The sequence below is a fragment of the Lagenorhynchus albirostris genome, chromosome 14 (assembly GCF_949774975.1).
Source record: "Lagenorhynchus albirostris chromosome 14, mLagAlb1.1, whole genome shotgun sequence".
NCBI lineage: Eukaryota > Metazoa > Chordata > Mammalia > Artiodactyla > Delphinidae > Lagenorhynchus > Lagenorhynchus albirostris.
Genome location: NC_083108.1, coordinates 27,308,257 through 27,325,713, shown reverse-complemented (window position 1 = coordinate 27,325,713; position 17,457 = coordinate 27,308,257). Strand labels below are relative to the sequence as shown.

At 41.5% G+C, this 17,457-nt stretch overlaps 1 protein-coding gene across 1 annotated transcript in view; it reads right to left on the bottom strand.

Moving 5' to 3' along the window:
• EPG5 (ectopic P-granules 5 autophagy tethering factor) overlaps positions 1–16,726 on the bottom strand; it is a 127,338-nt gene extending 110,612 nt beyond the window's left edge. Inside the window, exons 1-3 of the mRNA XM_060120785.1 lie at positions 16,616–16,726; positions 2,507–3,451; positions 914–1,157 (exon numbers count right to left, since the gene is read on the bottom strand). Of these exons, the coding sequence (XP_059976768.1) occupies positions 914–1,157; positions 2,507–3,451; positions 16,616–16,726 (1,300 nt within the window). The remainder of the gene's footprint in view (positions 1–913; positions 1,158–2,506; positions 3,452–16,615) is intronic.
• Positions 16,727–17,457: the final 731 nt, after the last annotated feature.

Sequence of the window (17,457 nt, the reverse complement as noted above, 5' to 3'; positions counted from 1 at the left end):
ATCTCTCCAAGAAATAAAAATTGCATACGTAATACTTATCATATAGTAAAGGCTAATTTCTTTTTCTTTTTTTTTAAATAAATTTATTTATTTATTTATTTTTGGCCGCGTTGGGTCTTCGTTGCTGTGCACGGGCTTTCTCTAGTTGCGACAAGCAGGGGCTACTCTTAATTGTGGCGCGCAGGCTTCTCATTGCGGTGCGCGGGCTTCTCATTGCGGTGGCTTCTCTTGTTGCGGAGCACGGGCTCTAGACGCATGGGCTTCAGTAGTTGTGGCACGCGGGCCTCAGCAGTTGTGGCTCATGGGCTCTAGAGAGCAGGCTCAGTAGTTGTGGTGCACAGGCTTAGCTGCTCCGTGGCATGTGGGATCTTCCAGGACCAGAGCTAGAACCTGTGTCTCCTGCATTGGCAGGAGAATTCTTAACCACTGAACCACCAAGAAAGCCCAAGGCTAATTTATTAAAACCCAAAATAAGATGAAAAATTCAGAACATTATAAATGCCCTGATGAAAATTAAACACCCCAACAAAATGGACAAGCAAAAATAAAGTGCAACGGACAGAATGAAAAAGTATTGTGATTATTAGTTTTAGAATCAAAAACTATATTTGGACTTGAATTGGTAATGAACACATAAATTAGGACAGTAAGAGACATTAATGATAAAAAGCAAACTTTTGGCTTCCTAGAGAAGGAGAGAATGACAGCCCACGGGGTAGGGAGACCTGGCACTGCTCCCAAGAAATGTTATTAAGGCAGATCTCAGTCCTGTATTGGGGGAGGTAAGGTAAAACAGCAAGCACAAATTATCCCTTATAATATCTGCACACAGTAGAGTCCACCAGATTGTATCCCTCAATTCTTTTTATATTTTAGACCACAAGAAAGAGTGAGACTTTCATTACTTACACACCTTGGCCTTCCTGATGAATTGCTAAAGATCTCAGAACAGCCGAACTACTGAGTAATGTGTAGACATAAGACTCCACTTGCAACCGTGAGAGCACAGAAGTGTAAGAATGCAGCGCCAAGGTCTGGTGGAGGTGCTCAGATTTGGCATCAAACAGTTTTTTTAGCTCTCCCAGTGCATTTTCATTCATCTCCACTCTCTGGTAGCGATGATGGCCTGAAACTTTCACTTGATCAGCACAGATACCCTAGCAGTGGGCAAAAGGGTGAGATATGAAGCCAGTTACTCTTTGCTCTTGAAGCCTGTATACAATACACAGGCTTCAGTACCATCTTCAAAGAGCTTACAAATCGCAGCGAGGGAACAATACTACTACGTAGAAAACAATGAAGCTACTATACAACCAGGTGCCAATCACAAAGGCATCACAAGTTCAGAGACGAGAAGAGAAATCCTAAAATGCAGTAGGTGGGGAAAGGTGCAAGAAAACAATAGAGCTTGTCTCTAAGACCCTCATGATTGATGACCTTACCTTCTACTTTATAAACACTGAGGTCAATGTGATATCCCCTCAACTTCGAGAGATCTCAAAATATCTCTGTACTTACCCTCACCATTCTTTGTGATTCTGCTCAAAACAAACCCCTCCTTTCCAATATTAACCCTCCAACTGTTTTCTTGATTTTATTCTCTCTTTTTCAGTATTTTCAAGTTTCTCTCTCCACAGGATCCTTCCTATCTACAAAGAGATACACAGGTCTCCCAGGAATGACGATTAGGGTTGGGGGAAATCACACGTTTCTCCCTGACATCTCCTCCATCTTCCCTTCACTGCTAAACTTGTCAAGAATAGCCTTCTCTTCCTCGCCATCCCTCCCAGGCCACTATGCAATGGCTTTCCTGATGGCACCTTGGCCTCCATAGGGTCACATCTTATTGCCTTCCCTATTTTCTCATTTCCTCTTGACCTCGTTCCATGGATCATCCTCCCCTTGACACTCTCTACCCATTAGATGTTCCTGGCATTATGCCCAAGGTCACAAGCTAAATGGCCCACAGGCTGAATCTGGCCTGGAGACATGACTTGCTTTGGCCTCTGCTGTGCATGAGTGAGTGAGTGAGTGAGAGAGAGAGAGAGAGAGAGAGAGAGAGACAGAGACAGAGACAGAGACACAGAGAGAGAGAGTGTGTGTGTGTGTGTGTATTTAGTTGCCAACATTTACAAATCAGGATCCCTCACATAAAAATCCAGATTTCTAGCTTCTCTTAGAAAAACATAAGATGTGGCAATGCTGAACCAATATAACCTCACAGCAACAATCAACTATAACACAAGAGCAGCTCCCCATGCTGGACCAGGCACGAGCTTACCCAGTGATCACCGTCCCACTCAACCTGTTTCACTTCTCCAGGTTACCTGCCTGGCCCCTGTGGGCATATGACACTGTGACTCCTGCACTCAATTACTATGGGCTAAGACAGGGTCAGTGTGGGTAAAAGGAGCAGACTCCAGACCTCAATGGCATCACAGGAATAGCAGCTCCACTGAAAATTCCCCAGGCTCCTGCAAGCTTTACGCTACACTAGTCAATATACCTGTACAGACAACTGTTCCTCCTTGAAGTGCCATAGTCGACTTTTGGCATTTTGGCAATCAGACATCAGAGCAAGGAGCTCAGCTTCAGCCAGCAGCAGCTGCTTCCTACAGCGTGAGTAGTTCAAAAGCAACTCATAAAATTCATGCCTGTCCTGATGAGCCATGCTGTCAAATTCTTCTAAATATGACTCAACATTTTCCAGCCATGAACCAGGCTCAAAGACTTTTAGCTGTTCTTCAGTAAATGGTACTATTTCTGGTTGAGATGGGAGCTCCGGGTAGAGTCGCTCATTACGAAGCAAGGGTTTCACTGCCACCAAAGCCGGTATATCCCCAGCAGTTTCAGCTGGCAACTGGGGATACAGTTTTTTCACTCTAGGTGGCTGGAAAATGTCTTTGGCTTCACAAGAACTGTGCAAGCCAACATTTTGTAGCACCTCTGAAGAAAGACCCAAGGCTTCTTGGTCTTCTCTCCTATTCTGAGTATCTCTGACCTTCAAATTTTCCACTTCCTGCTGAATATAAGAAACATTAGATTGCAGTGTGCTTTCCAAAGGTCCACATTGTACCGGTTTATCTTCCTCCATTTCTGTAATGTTCTCGGGGGGTTCTACTTTGGTTCCGACATTGCCTCCAGGATCGACCTTCGGCTTGACTGAATCATCCCCAGCACAGGCTCTGATCTCCTCTCCCTCCTTTAGACTCTCTGTTTTACATGTCAGGGACTCTTCATTGCTTAGAGTTAAGGAAGTGAGTGGTACATCAAACATTTCACTCTCGTTTTGTCGACTAGCATCATTCTGGGGCTGGGAATCGGTTAACTCCTTTAGATGGTCTCCTTGGAATTCACAAGGTGGGGTAGGGATTTCCAGCTCTCTGGAGGTTTTTGGAAGGGAGACTTCATCAGACTCTTCCCTCTGAAGGGTTTCATGTTTCTTCTTTTCCTACAAACAAGATTTATAATGTGAAATAATTTATAATATAACAATAACTGATGTTTTCAACATGAGGAATTTTTAAATTGTATAAAAAAATCTAAGTTCACTTCATAAGCAGTGTGTTTCATATTTCATATTATTCAATTTTGAGAATGCTGAATTTGGGAGATTCACTAGTCTAATCCCTACAGAGGAAGACATGAGAATAAGCAACAAATTATGATTCAAGAATGGAGAAGGAAAGTCTTAATTAGGCTGTTCTCCATTCTGCTAGAGGTTAAGTAAGAGAGAACAGTCTCCAAGTATCTTAGGCTTCAACAGGTTTGCATCCTGACAAACATATCTATTCAAATTTCAGGCAGAAAAAGTCAGGCCAACTTGAAATAAATAACTATAGTACTGGATTATAACCTCAGAATAAAATCAATATCCATGAGTCCATACTCACATAACTAAATAGATAAACATATATATATATGTTATATGTATCTTTTTTTCCTTAATAGACAAGAAGTGGCACTCTTCCTTACAAAAGTCCAATTAATAAATGTAGACGGAATGAGAAAAACAGAAAATCATGATTAGAACACCATGGTAATAACTGCCACAGGCAAGAGGCAAGATCTACTAAGTAATGAAAGTGAGTGAAAATTTAAGCAGAAGCAGAATATTTGTATAGTCTCAAAGTATCCCCTAAATATTTAGTAATTACAAAGGGAAAAATCATAAGTTTCAGTGGAGAATCCTGGCAGTCAACACCTTAACCAAGTGATCAGGGTTACTATAACCAGTAATACATCCCCATACGATGTTCTGAGAAGGCTTATCCCCTCTTCAGTACCCTTTCTAATAATGTATAACCTCAATCTAAGCATGAGAAAACACCAGACGAAAACCCAAATTAAGGGAAAGTCTACAAAATAACTGAAGTGTTATGATCATCAAAGAAAAGACAAGACTGAGGAACTATCAAAAGACTGGAGAAAACTATTAGAGACATGACATTAGAGACATGACATGCAATGTAGGATCCTGGATTGGACACTGGAACAGAAAAAGGACATTAGCAAGAAAACTGGTGAAATTCAAAAAAGTTCTATATTTTAGTTAATACCATTGTACCAATGTTAATTTGTTGGTTGTGATAAATGTTCTACAACATAGAATTTACAGTTACATAACACAAGAAGATGCTGGATGAAAGGCACGTGGAACTCTCTGTATTATATCTGCAACTTATTAAATCCAAAATTAATTCCAAAAAAACAAAAAACAGTTAACCATTTAAAAAATAAGATAAAATAAATTATGGTTTTTTAATGAAGTATCTCTGGCATTAACACACAAACTAGACACACAGGAAAGAAGCCTGGATAAAAAGGAAGAAAGAAATATGGAAATATTTATTATTTATTTATTTAAATAAAATTGTTACATCCAAAGAAACTAAAAAATGACTGACTCACTCAAATACTTCCCTCACTATAAATTTTTTTTTTTTAATGTGGGGTGTTTTTTGGCTATGTTGGGTCTTCGTTGCTTCACGCGGGCTTTCTCTAGTTGCTGCGAGCGGGGGCTACTCTTCGCTGTGGTGTGAGGGCTTCTCATTGTGGTGGCTTCTCTTGTTGAGAAGCACGGGCTCTAGGCGCGCAGGCTTCAGTAGTTGCAGCACGCGGGCTCAGTAGTTGTGTCTCGCAGGCTCTAGAGTGCAGACTCAGTAGTTGTGGCGCACGGGCTTAGTTGCTCCATTGCCTGTGGGATCTTCCCGGACCAGGGCTCGAACCCGTGTCCCCTGCATTGGCAGGCAGATTCTTAACCACTGTGCCACCAGGGAAGTCCCCACGGTGAAATTTTAAGGAAGGCAAAATCATGGTTACAAAGTTATCAGTGATTTTGGATTATGTTGTCCAGCAAACATCCAGCAAAAAAAAGCTGACAAGTAAATAGCCAAAAAAGTAAAACATTTATATGCACCTAATATTAGGAAGAAAAGACGAATGTTTTTGAAATGGAGTTTGAGCTCAGCTTGCTGGTAATGAACCACCAAATGTTTACAAATGGTGGTGATGCAAGAAGCAACGTGTCCCTCCAAAATTACTTTAATCTGCACCGTGGATATCAGATTCTGAGAACAGCCACACAATGCATACAAACCACTTTGTCAAACTGCCTAAAATCATGAATACCAGGAAAGCATTACATGAGTATTTATAAGAAAATGAAAAAGTGGGTCCAATTACACTGCAATGATGTTTAGCACACTAGCTATAATAAATAGGTCTGTCAGATTGAGAGGTCAGAAAAAAGAAAATTAGGAGAGGGAGGCCAATGGTTACTACAGTGGGAGAAATACTGGTGTACTGTTCAGGGCAGAGGCCAAATTTTAGTGAGCTGAACAATCAAGAAATGAAATTAAGAAAACAATTTCATTTATAATGAACAGAGAACAAAATACTTAGGGATAAGCTTAACAAAAGAAGTGTAAAATTTATACTCTGAATATTACAAAACAAAATTTGAAAGAAATTAAAGACTAATAAGTGAAAACACATTCCATTTTCATGGATCAGATCACAATATTGTTAATATGGCAATACTCCTCAAATTGATATACAAATTCAACACCATCTCTATCAAAATCCCAGCTGCCTTTTTTGCAGAAAATGACAAGCTGATCCTTAACCTCATAAGGAAATGCAAGGAACCCAGAATAGATGAAACAATCTTGAAAAAGAAGAACAAAGTTGGAGATTTCACGCTTCGCAATTTCAAAATCTACTACAAAATTACAATAATAAAGACAGTGTGGTTCTAGCACATGGACAGACAAACAGATCAATGAAACAGAACTGAGAATCCAGAAATAAACTTTTTTTATCAACACTTTTTATTTCTTGTCTTTTTTTTTTCAAGTTGTTGGGAGCTTTTTATTTATTTTTTTAACGTCTTTATTGGAGTATAATTGCTTTACAATGGTGTGTTAGTTTCTGCTGTAAAACAAAGTGAATCAGCTATACATATACATATCCCCATATCTCCTCCCTCTTTCGTCTCCCTCCCACCCTCCCTATCCCACCCCTCTAGGTGGACACAAAGCAACAAGCAGATTTCCCTGCACTACACAGCTGCTTCCAATAGCTATCTGTTTTACATTTGGTAGTGTATATATGTCCATGCCACTCTCTCACTTCATCCCAGCTTACTTTCCCCCGCCCCGTATCCACAAGTCCATTCTCTACATCACCGTCTTTATTCCTGTCCTGCCCCTAGGTTCTTTTTTTTTTTATAACATCTTTATTGGAGTATAATTGCTTTACAATGGTGTGTTAGTTTCTGCTTTATCATGTACCACAATGTTCACGGCAGCTCTGTTTACAATAGCCAGGACATGGAAGCAACCTAAGTTGTCCATCAACAGATGAATGGATAAAGATGTGGTACATATATACAATGGAATATTACTCAGCCATAAAAAAAAACGAAATTGAGTTATTTGTAGTGATGTGGATGGCCCTCTTAGAGTCTGTACATACAGAGTGAAGTAAGTCAGAAAGAGAAAAACAAATACCGTATGCTAACATATATATATGGAATCTAAAAAAACAAAAAAAATGGTCATAAAGAACCTAGGGGCAAGATGGGAATAAAGACGCAGACCTACTAGAGAATGGACTTGAGGATGTGGGGAGGGGGAAGGGTAAGCTGGCATGAAGTGAGAGAGTGGCATGGACATATATACACTACCAAATGTAAAACAGATAGCTAGTGGGAAGCAGCCGCATAGCACAGGGAGATCAGCTTCGTGCTTTGTGACCACCTAGAGGGGTGGGATAGGGAGGGCAGGAGGGAGGGAGATACAAGGGGGAAGAGATATGGGGATCTATGTATATGTATAACTGATTCACTTTGTTATAAAGCAGAAATAAACTCTTATGTTTAAGGTCAACTGATTTTCAACAAGGATGCCATGACAATTCAATGGGGAAAGAACAGCCTTCAACAAATGGTACTAAACAACTGGATATCCAAATAATAAAATTGTACCCCTATCTTATATCATATACAAAAATTAACAAAAAGGATCATAGACCTAACATAAGATCTAAACCTTTTAAACTTTTCAAAAAAAACACAGGAGTAAATCTTAGTGACCTTGGGTTAGGCAAAGCCTTGTTAGACATGACACTGAAAGCACAGCAACAAAAGAAAAAAGTAGATAAATAGGACTTCATAAAAATTTTTAAGATTTTGTGCTGAAAATCAAAATGTGAAGAAAATGGAAAGACAACCCTACAGAATGGAAGAAAATGTCTTCACATCAATTATTATATAAGGGGCTTATATACAGAATTAAAAAAAAGAACTCTTGTAACTCAAGAATAAAAAGATGAACAATCCAATTTAAAAATGGGCAAAGGATCTGAACAGACATTTCTCAAAAGATAATACAAATGGCACATAAAAAGATGCTTAACATTATGAGTCATCACAGAAATGCAAATCAAAATCACAATGAGGTAACATCACATCCGCTAAAACTACTAAAGTCAGATAATAGTAAGTGTTGACAAGGATGTAGAAAAATTAGTATCCTCAAACACTGCTGGTGGGAAGCTAACATGATGCTTCTCTATGCAAAAGAGTTTGGCATTCCAAGCCATGGTGATGGTGACACAATCTTGGATCATACCAAAAACCACTATATTACACATTTTAAGTAAGTATAGTATGTGAATTATAGCTCAATAAAGCTGTTAGATGAAAAGATGGAAGATTTTAAAAACTCAGAGAGTTGAGAAATAAATGAAAAGTAAGGAAGCAGAGATGGGAATGTGAAATAGAGGGAGAAAATTTTAGTTGTCTTTTCTTAAACTGTAAGAAAAGACAATTTTAGTTGTCTTTTCTTAAACTGTAAGGGTGTTAAATGTTAACTGGAAGAGAAGATAGGGAGCTGGAAGTAGGCCAAGGTGGGCCACAAGATCAAGGGCACAGTAAATAAACACACCTCCTGCAACCCACAAGCCACCTCAGGCTTCCTCTCCAGCCTGTCCCTCAGGAGTTTTTAACTTCTCTTTGCCAAGGGAAGTTGTTGCCCAACTCTGACCCCACCAAACCACTTCCTCTTTCCCTACTCCATGACTGCCCTTGCAATTTCAAATTCTTCCCCTCAACTAAACAAAATGAAGTCTCCAGCTGCTACTATCAAATTTGCAGGCCCACATCCAGCAGATCTACCTTCCTGGGAATAATCACAACCATAACAGCAACAGATAATGTGGTTAGATAACCAATTAAAGAATTTTTTAAACCTTCCTAATGCTCCCAGAGAAGAACACATAAGACTTTGGGTTTTATTTCCCTTGGGGGTGGAACTCAGTGCTTCTGTGTTTAATTCTCCACCTGTGTTGTTACAGAAGTTAGGTCCAAAGAGGAATTAACCTGGGGTTGCCCCAGGAAAGGAGGTGGGGGAAAGGAGAGGAAAGCTGGTAATTTGATTCAAAGAATGGACTGGCCAGATCAGAGAAGGAAGGCAGAAGGAAAAGATGAACAACTGCGAGACACACAACTGTTTGAGAGGGTAGCAAAGGCCTGCCCCTGCCCCTCACAGATCCCTGGATAGGACAGGATATCTGGGGTGCATATGCGGAGGGAGAAGGGGTTCACTGTGTTCATCACCAACGCCATGGCCTCTAAGCAGTGGTGAGCTCCCTGTGGCTCAATTCACTTCTCCAAAGCACAGAATAGGGGAGCAGGTCCTGAAAGGTCTCCTAGCCTCCAGCCTCTGCCCTACCACCAATTCATCCCAAACACCACTATAAGACTGGTCTCCCTAAAACACTACCCTGAACACCACAAAAACAATCACAGCTCTCCACTTAATGAAAGTCTGACTCTTAACTTCGGCACTCAGTGCCTTTGATGACTCAGTTATGATCCTGTCCCAAGACAAAATCTTCAATGACCACATCAACCCTTCCACAGCACATGCTTTACTCTGAACTCTGCGGTGTGTACTTGCCATCTGGCCCTGGTCACGTGCTACCACATATGGTTATTTATCTTTATGTTGTGTCCCCCAAATGACCACAAATATCTTGAGACCAGAGAATATATCTTATGCCTTTTTGGATCTGATCTGCCTCTGATTTTCAACACTTTGTTCAATAAACATTTCTTGAAACAATAATGATGACTTATAGTTCACAGGAATTTACTGAGTACCAACTGTATGCTGAGCTCCTAGGTACTTGCATCCTAAAATGAAGAAATTATTGAATTATCCAACAAATGTGCTCTGGCACATTCAGAAATTTATTTTTATATGCCTCACAGAAAGCAAACGGACTATCCAATGAATTCAGAGAAAACTGAACTTTTATGCCAAAATCTGAATCAAATTTTACACTTAAGATACAAAATTTCATTTAAAAACAAAAAAGAAAGCCAACTTCCAATTACTTTGCCTACTTGAGTTAACCAGAGATAAAGATTAGAACCTACTGTACATATAACAATCATTACAGATCACAAAATAAAATTCAAACAGAACTCCACGTGTATCAAGCTGTGTGTGCAAAAATTAGTGCTTACATAATTTTATTTTAACCGAAAGACATGTTTCTTACAACTGAAAATGGCCTAGAGATTAACATTTCTTTATTTTTGATCTCTACATAAGTTACGTACAGGTAGAGAACCAATTTTAAAATAATTCCACAGGAGAAAAAATAATCAAGAAGTTATACAGAAACAGAAGAGTTGTTAATAAACACAGAAAGACTTACTTAACCATACATTACAGTAAATATGCCCTACAGTGTTGGTGTATGTGTGGGGAAAAAACCTAAAGAGCACATAACAAATTGCTACCAACAGTTATCTCCAAGAGATGGAATTCAGGGCATTTCATTTCTGTGTTGTATACTTCTCTCACTCTGTGTATATACTCATACATACACACTTTTTTTAAGCAATGAGCACTTTTGTAATCAGAAAAAGAAGTTTTGTTTTCTTTTTAAGTTTGGAAAGTAAGTGGTCACTTTCCATTCATCACTTGCAGTTCTTCCTCTTTAAACTGTACTAAGTAAAAATATTACAACTCCTTTCCATCCTTAAAAATATTAATGAGCTACTTCTTCATAAATGATAAAGGTTCAGTTTTATACACTACATAGAATACTTTTGTGGGATTACTTTATTTTTTTTCATTATTCTGACAGTATTTATTAGGTAACTACTACTGTATGTTAGGCATAGTTCTAGTACATGGGGTACATGAAGTGAACCAAACAGGAAAGCTCCTTGGCCATGGGATTACTTTAAATGCAGGGTCTGTTTATCATGAATGTCTGTATCCACGGCACTTAGCACAATGCCTGGCACAGAACAGATAAAAAGGGCTTGGACACATGAGTCCAACTATCAGCTCAAGAGCTCTCAGGGCAACTTTACCCACACTCCTTGGGATGTACAAGAATGCTTTACAAGTAAAAAGGAGAAGGATGGGGATTATACATTTCGCTGAGAATGCAACATCTCCTCCTGGCTGCCACTTCTTTTGTGTTGCTCTTAACAATCTTGCTTCACGTATCAGCAGCACTTTCCATGCTTCATCTCTTCCTCTTCCTTTCCTATGCTTTTTTCTCTCAGCTTCTAGGACCCCAAACATATCCTACCTCACCGGTCACTCCTCACGCTCCTTTGTTGATTCCTGCGCCTCTCCCCGCAAAACTGGAGTGCCCTTGGGTCCTGTTCTTGTCACCTGTTCCTAAGGTAACCTAGTTCGGTCTCTGGTTTTAAATAACTACCTATATGCTGATGACCCCAAATCTTTTATCTCTCCCAAACTCTAGATCCACATATCCAATCCATTTGGATGTCTGACATTTATTTCAAAATTAGCATGTCCTAAACTGAACTCCTGATATGCCCCCAAAAGCTGTCCTACTCACTGCCTCCTCCCTCTCAGAGTCACCCCTGACTGTTTTCTCATATCCCAACCAAACCACCAACAAATGGTCCTGGCTAGATCTTCACCACCTCTGCTTTACAACTCTGGTCCAGGCCACCATCCCCTCCTGCCTGGATCACAGCAAAAATCTCTTAGAAGGTCTCTCTGCTCGTACTCTTGCTCCCTTACAGTCTGTCCTCAACGAAGCAAGCACAGTGACCCTTTAAAATAACTTAGATCATATCACTCCTCGGCTTGAAACCCTGAGGTGATTCCATATTTCACTCAAAGTACGAATCCTTACAATGGCCTACAAGGCCCTACACGACCTGGCCCTGTGTCACCTTCCTGACTTCAAATACTCTCCCAAATACTCTCCCCTCATGCATTCCACCCTAACGACACTGCTACTGCCTTAAGGCATTTGCCCCAGGTGTTCCCAAGATCCAAATGGCTAACTCCCTCATCTCTTTCATGTCTTTACTTAAATTTCACTTTCAGTAAGGACTACCTTGACTGCCTATATAAAAATCACAACCTGGACTTCCTGGTGGCCCAGTGGTTAAGAACCCACCTGCCAATGCAGGGGACACGGGTTCAAGCCCTGGCCCGGGAAGATCCCACATGCTGCGGAGCAACTAAGCCCGTGCACCACAACTACTGAGCCTGCGCTCTAGAGCCCGCGAGCCACAACTACTGAAGCCTGTGCGACTAGAGCCCGTGCTCCACAACAAGAGGAGCCACCGCAATGAGAAGCCCATGCACCACAACGAAGAGTAGCCCCCAGTCGCCACAACTAGAGAAAGCCCGCGCGCAGCAACAAAGACCCAACACAGCCAAAAATAAATAAATAAATAAATAAACTTATTTAAAAAAAAAATCACAACCCATCCTAATCACCAGTACTCAGCTCCTTACCCTGTTCCTCTTTTCCTTTTTTCATAGCACTTGTCATCTTCTAATATATTATACATTTTATTTATTTTTTTATGGAGTTTTCTGTTTGTCTTCTCCTTCTAGAATGCAAGCTACGTTAAGGCCAGGTTCTTTTTTTTATTTTTTATTTTTCCTCTGTTTACATCCCAAGTGCTTAGAACAGTTTCTGGGACATAGTGGGTGACTGATGAGTGTTTATTCAACAAATAAATGGATCTTAGGAGGTACAACAGGAGATAAATAATATAGAACATCCCCCAACTTCACTCTTATAATCACTCATGGGAAGGAGGGACTAAGAGGTAGAAATCATCTAGGCCAAGAAGCAAGAGGCGATGGGGATTTAAAGGTCTCGGTTTCTGTTATCAGTTTTCTGGGACACATCTCAGTCTATCCTTAGCAATTACAATATGCTCTTACTATTAATGAGTTGTCGGCATTCAGAATTTAGTATTAACTGCAGAAAAACTTTCCACGACTATAAAATATACTGCTTCTGCAGAGTAAATCCAATCTAAAAATCTACTGTTCTTAACCCATAATCTACCATGATCAATGAAGTCAGGGTCCTCCAAGGTGGGTGAAACTAATCAGGACTATCTCTCAGGTATCAAGTGATAAGCACCAGATAACCAAAAACTAGCAACGTGAGCTCATCTTCCAAATGATTAACATTAAGGAATATAGGTCAGCTGCTGGGTCAAACTATCGAAAGGCAAAAGCACATGACACTCCTCACTTCCTGAAATGAGCCTTGGAACTACTTTATGGTTCCATTAACAGTAACCAAATTACACCACAATGGTAAAGGTTTCATTAATGTAGGACTTCATGATCATAACCAAACCATAACCAGCACTAAGTAATAAATCTATTTACTCTAAGAGAAGAATCAATTTTCTAAACTGACAAGTATGAGGGCCTTGCTGATGTCGTGGACTTTTTCCATTTGTTTTCTCATACTATTTAGAGGAAATTTACCAGAGTAAATTCTTCTGAGTGACAAAGCTTGGAAATATTCTTCAATACTGGTATTTTTTCCTTCATTCAACAAACATTAGCAAATGCCTACAAGGGCTGTAAAGGGTATTAGGAAAAAAACAGGTCCCTCCCTCACTGAGTTCACAGTCTAAGGGAGAAGAGAGATGTTAACAAACTAACTGCAAGTGAGATGAGTGACACAAAGGGGTGCAGAGCGCTACTAGTGAGGGCTGGGGGCGGTGGTAATGTGGGTGATGAGGGTGATGAGGTTTAAGCAGAGACCTCATGAATGAGCAGGTGAAGACGGACAGGAAGAGGTGTCAGCGCAGAGTAAAGAGCATGAGCAAAGGCCCTAAAGCAGGAAAGGACATATACAGTTGAGAATCAAAAGAGATAGTAGTGAAGACCAGAGGCTGAGGAGAAAGACAGAATCCAGATAGTTTAGGGCCTTGAGTCCATACTTTGGACTCTTGGACTCTGGGCAATGGGAAATCTTTGAAAGGCCTTAAATAGGAGAGCAATCATTTTGGGGGTTTGTTTATAAAAATATCAATCCAGCTTTAGTTTAGAGAATGGGCAGCAAGAATGAACTTGGAAAGGCCATTTTAGCAAAAATCCAAGAAATCTTCCTTGGAGGATGGTTGAGTTAGTCAGGATGGAGAGAAATGGGCAGAATCAAGAGAACAGTTACAAAATACAACTGGCAAGCCTTAGTGACTGACTAGATTTGAAAGGTGACTAAAAGTATGTCAAGGATTTCTGGTTTGATCAAATACCTCTGGAATTAAGGCCTCTTTATAAATTTTAAAAGATAAAAAATAAATTTATGTGTAGGGAGGTTGCCCACAATGTGTCAATAAAATGAGCAACTGGGGACTTCCCTGGTGGCGCAGTGGTAAAGAATCTGCCTTACAATACAGGGGATGCGGATTCCATCCCTGGTCAAGGAACTAAGATCCCACATGCCACGGGGCAACTAAGCCTGTGCGCCACAACTACTGAGCTCGCAGGCCTCAACTAGAGCCCAGACGCCCTGGAGCCTGTGCACCACAACCACAACTAGAAGAGAGAAAACCCACATGCCACAACTAGGGAGAAGCCTGCACGCCACAATGAAAAGATCCCACACACCTCAGCAAAGATCCCACGTGTCGCAACTAAGACCTGACACAGCCAAAAAATAAATAAATAATAAATAAATCTTTAAAAAAAATAAAATGAGCAATTGGGTTTTTTGTTGTTGTTGTTTGTTTTTTTTGCGGTATGCGGGCCTCTCACTGTTGTGGCCTCTCCCGTTGAGGAGCACAGGCTCTGGATGCGCAGGCTCAGCGGCCATGGCTCACGGGCCCAGCCGCTCTGCTGCAGGTGGGACCTTCCCGGACCAGGGCACGAACTCGCATCCACTGCATCGGCAGGCGGACTCTCAGCCACTGCGCCACCAGGGAAGCCCGAGCAATTGGCTTTTCATGATGGATTTAAGTTTGATTTTTAATTTTTTATTTTAGAAAATCTGTTCTAAACAAAATAACAGAGCCTCCCTGGTGGCGCAGTGGTTGAGAATCTGCCTGCCAATGCAGGGGACACGGGTTCGAGCCCTGGTCTGGGAATATCCCACATGCCGCGGAGCAACTAAGCCCGTGCGCCACAGCTACTGAGCCTGCGCGACTGGAGCCTGTGCTCCGCAACAAGAGAAGGCCGCGACAGTGAGAGGCCCGCGCACCGTGATGAAGAGTGGCCCCCGCTCGCCGCAACTAGAGAAAGCCCTCGCACAGAAACGAAGACCCAACACAGCCAAAAATAAATAAATAAATAAATTTTAAAAAAAACAAAATAACAGAGAATCCTCTTAACCGACCATTTTTAAGTATTTATAACATTCTATCTATAGATACACATAGATATGTAGAACAATTATTAAGCTACTGGACCGAGAATTACGATTTTGGGCTTTAACTTGAGTCTCTTACTAACTGCATGACTTCTGGCTTATCATTTAACTTATCTAGGCTTTAGTTTCATCATTCATTTTGAAAAAAAAAACCCTACAGATTGAGAATTAAGATTCTGCTCTCTACAGATGGATGTTTACATGTTATACACTACTGTATTCTAGGTTCAGGGACCTTATGCATGGCTGACCAATGGCTTTTTACTTCCTCCTCTATTTAGATAGTCCTTTACCAGCCCAATACAATGCAAAATTACTTCTCTTAAAAATGTTTCTGAAATTAGTAGCAAAATGGCCTTCTCCCCAGAGTAATTCCTCACAGACCTGGGTACACTGATGCACATAACTCCACTACAGTTTTTTTTTTTTAAGGCACCATAAGGAAAGGGATCTATGTAAGTCATTTACAGCTTATTAAATATGGTAGCTTTGAACACCAGTCTCCTGCTAAAATCTTGTTCTCATGAGAAAATCCTATTTTCGTATAATTTTTAAGTTACATCTTCTCTGGAACATCACCTACTTGTAGGAAAGGAAATTTCCTTTTTAATACCACCTTCATTATTTCCTTAATATAAATTCAGTTTCAGGTAAGCCAAAATTATATATGTCCAGCTATCCATGGGCAGCATTTAATCTGTTCACTGTAAAATAAATGTCATTTCAGAAAACATATGGGTACGAAATGAAAGCCCAGACTGCGCCTGCAAACAAGACAAATCAACTTTAAATCACACCAACACCACACGTTAGTATAATCCAGGAAACCCAGAAAATTCAGATCTGTCCCTGCTGTATGAGTCCCGCTCTGGTTTAATTTCTGGTCATTCGTGCCCCATCATAAACAACCAGGATAATGAGAAATAAACAGCAGCAGCACCACTGTCATCTTGAATTTTTAAACTGAAAAGGCACATCACCACAGCCTACTTTCTGTCTCTATCTGCAAAGCTCTTCCAAAGGATACATTCTTGAGTGGAGGAGGGGTCCCTTCCCTCTTTATGGGAAGAGGGACTGAAAATGTTCACAGATTATAAAGGAGAAAAAGAGAGTTAAAGATGAGACTGGGAAGAGGAAAGCTGCTTCACGATAGGAATCTAGACCCGGGTGAGGAAAGTCAAGAAAGGAGCAGAAAAGGAAGAGCCTAGTGAGGTCACAGGAGGAAAAAGAAAAAAAAAAGGGTCCTGACAAAGTCCGGCAGAGGAACGTGAAGGAGGCACAGAGGAACAAGTCTGGTGTCAATGGGTGGGGGGATCAAATACGGGGAGGTGGGGACAGAGGATGAGAAGGGCTCAGGGGACGGAGGGCTCAGAGTGGGCTGGAGAAGCCGAAGAGAAGAAAAAAGACAGCGCACCTGCCAGGGCCTGGCGAGGGTGGGATGGTCGGGTTCCCTCACCTTGGTTTTAGTCCGGCTGGCCTTGGCCTTGGCCCTGGCCCGGCGCGGGGGCCTCACCGCCTCGGCCATAGACCCTACGATGGCAACGTCGCCACTTGTTTTTGTCAAAACTCTGCGCTTTCCACAACCTGCCCAGTTCCGGCCTCCGGGCTGTCACGTGATCGAATCTCCACCACTCCCGGGGGAGGGGCGTCAACTCGGAGCCTCTACCGGCAGCAAAGTAGGACAAACCACTCCGGGAGCCCTTTTCACTGGAGGATGGTGGCCCCGCCCCCTTACGTCCAGGCCCCACCCCCTGACCCCGGCAAGCGCGCCTGGCTCCGGCCACGCTCGCCAATGGCTTGGAGTCGTCTTGGGTCCCGGCGTTACTTCCCGAACTGAGATCACGTCCTTCTCGCTGGCTCCGCCGAGCCGCACTCGGTCTAGGCTCCGGGAGCTCTCGCACACCTCACCCACGTTGACTTAAAGGAGTCCGGGGAGAGAGCTTGTCAGTCTTGTTTTGACCCTTAGATAACCAGGGCCAGTCAACCTAAATCTCTGTTTTGCACTCGAGAGCTTTGATGCCTATCCAGTTGTGCGCTTCAGTTTCATCCTGTGTAAAGGAGAAAGATGATACTTGCCTCTTCCAGTATAGTGAAGATTAAATGGACTAATCGTCAAAGGTGCCTGGTAGCCGCTAGCGTATCTGTAAATGGTAGTTATTTTCATACTGTCCAAATTCCCAGGCAGCAAAGAGACATCTGCGCCCAAGAGGGCAGACAAAAAAGCAAAAAGACAAGACCCATAAAAGTATTTTTCAT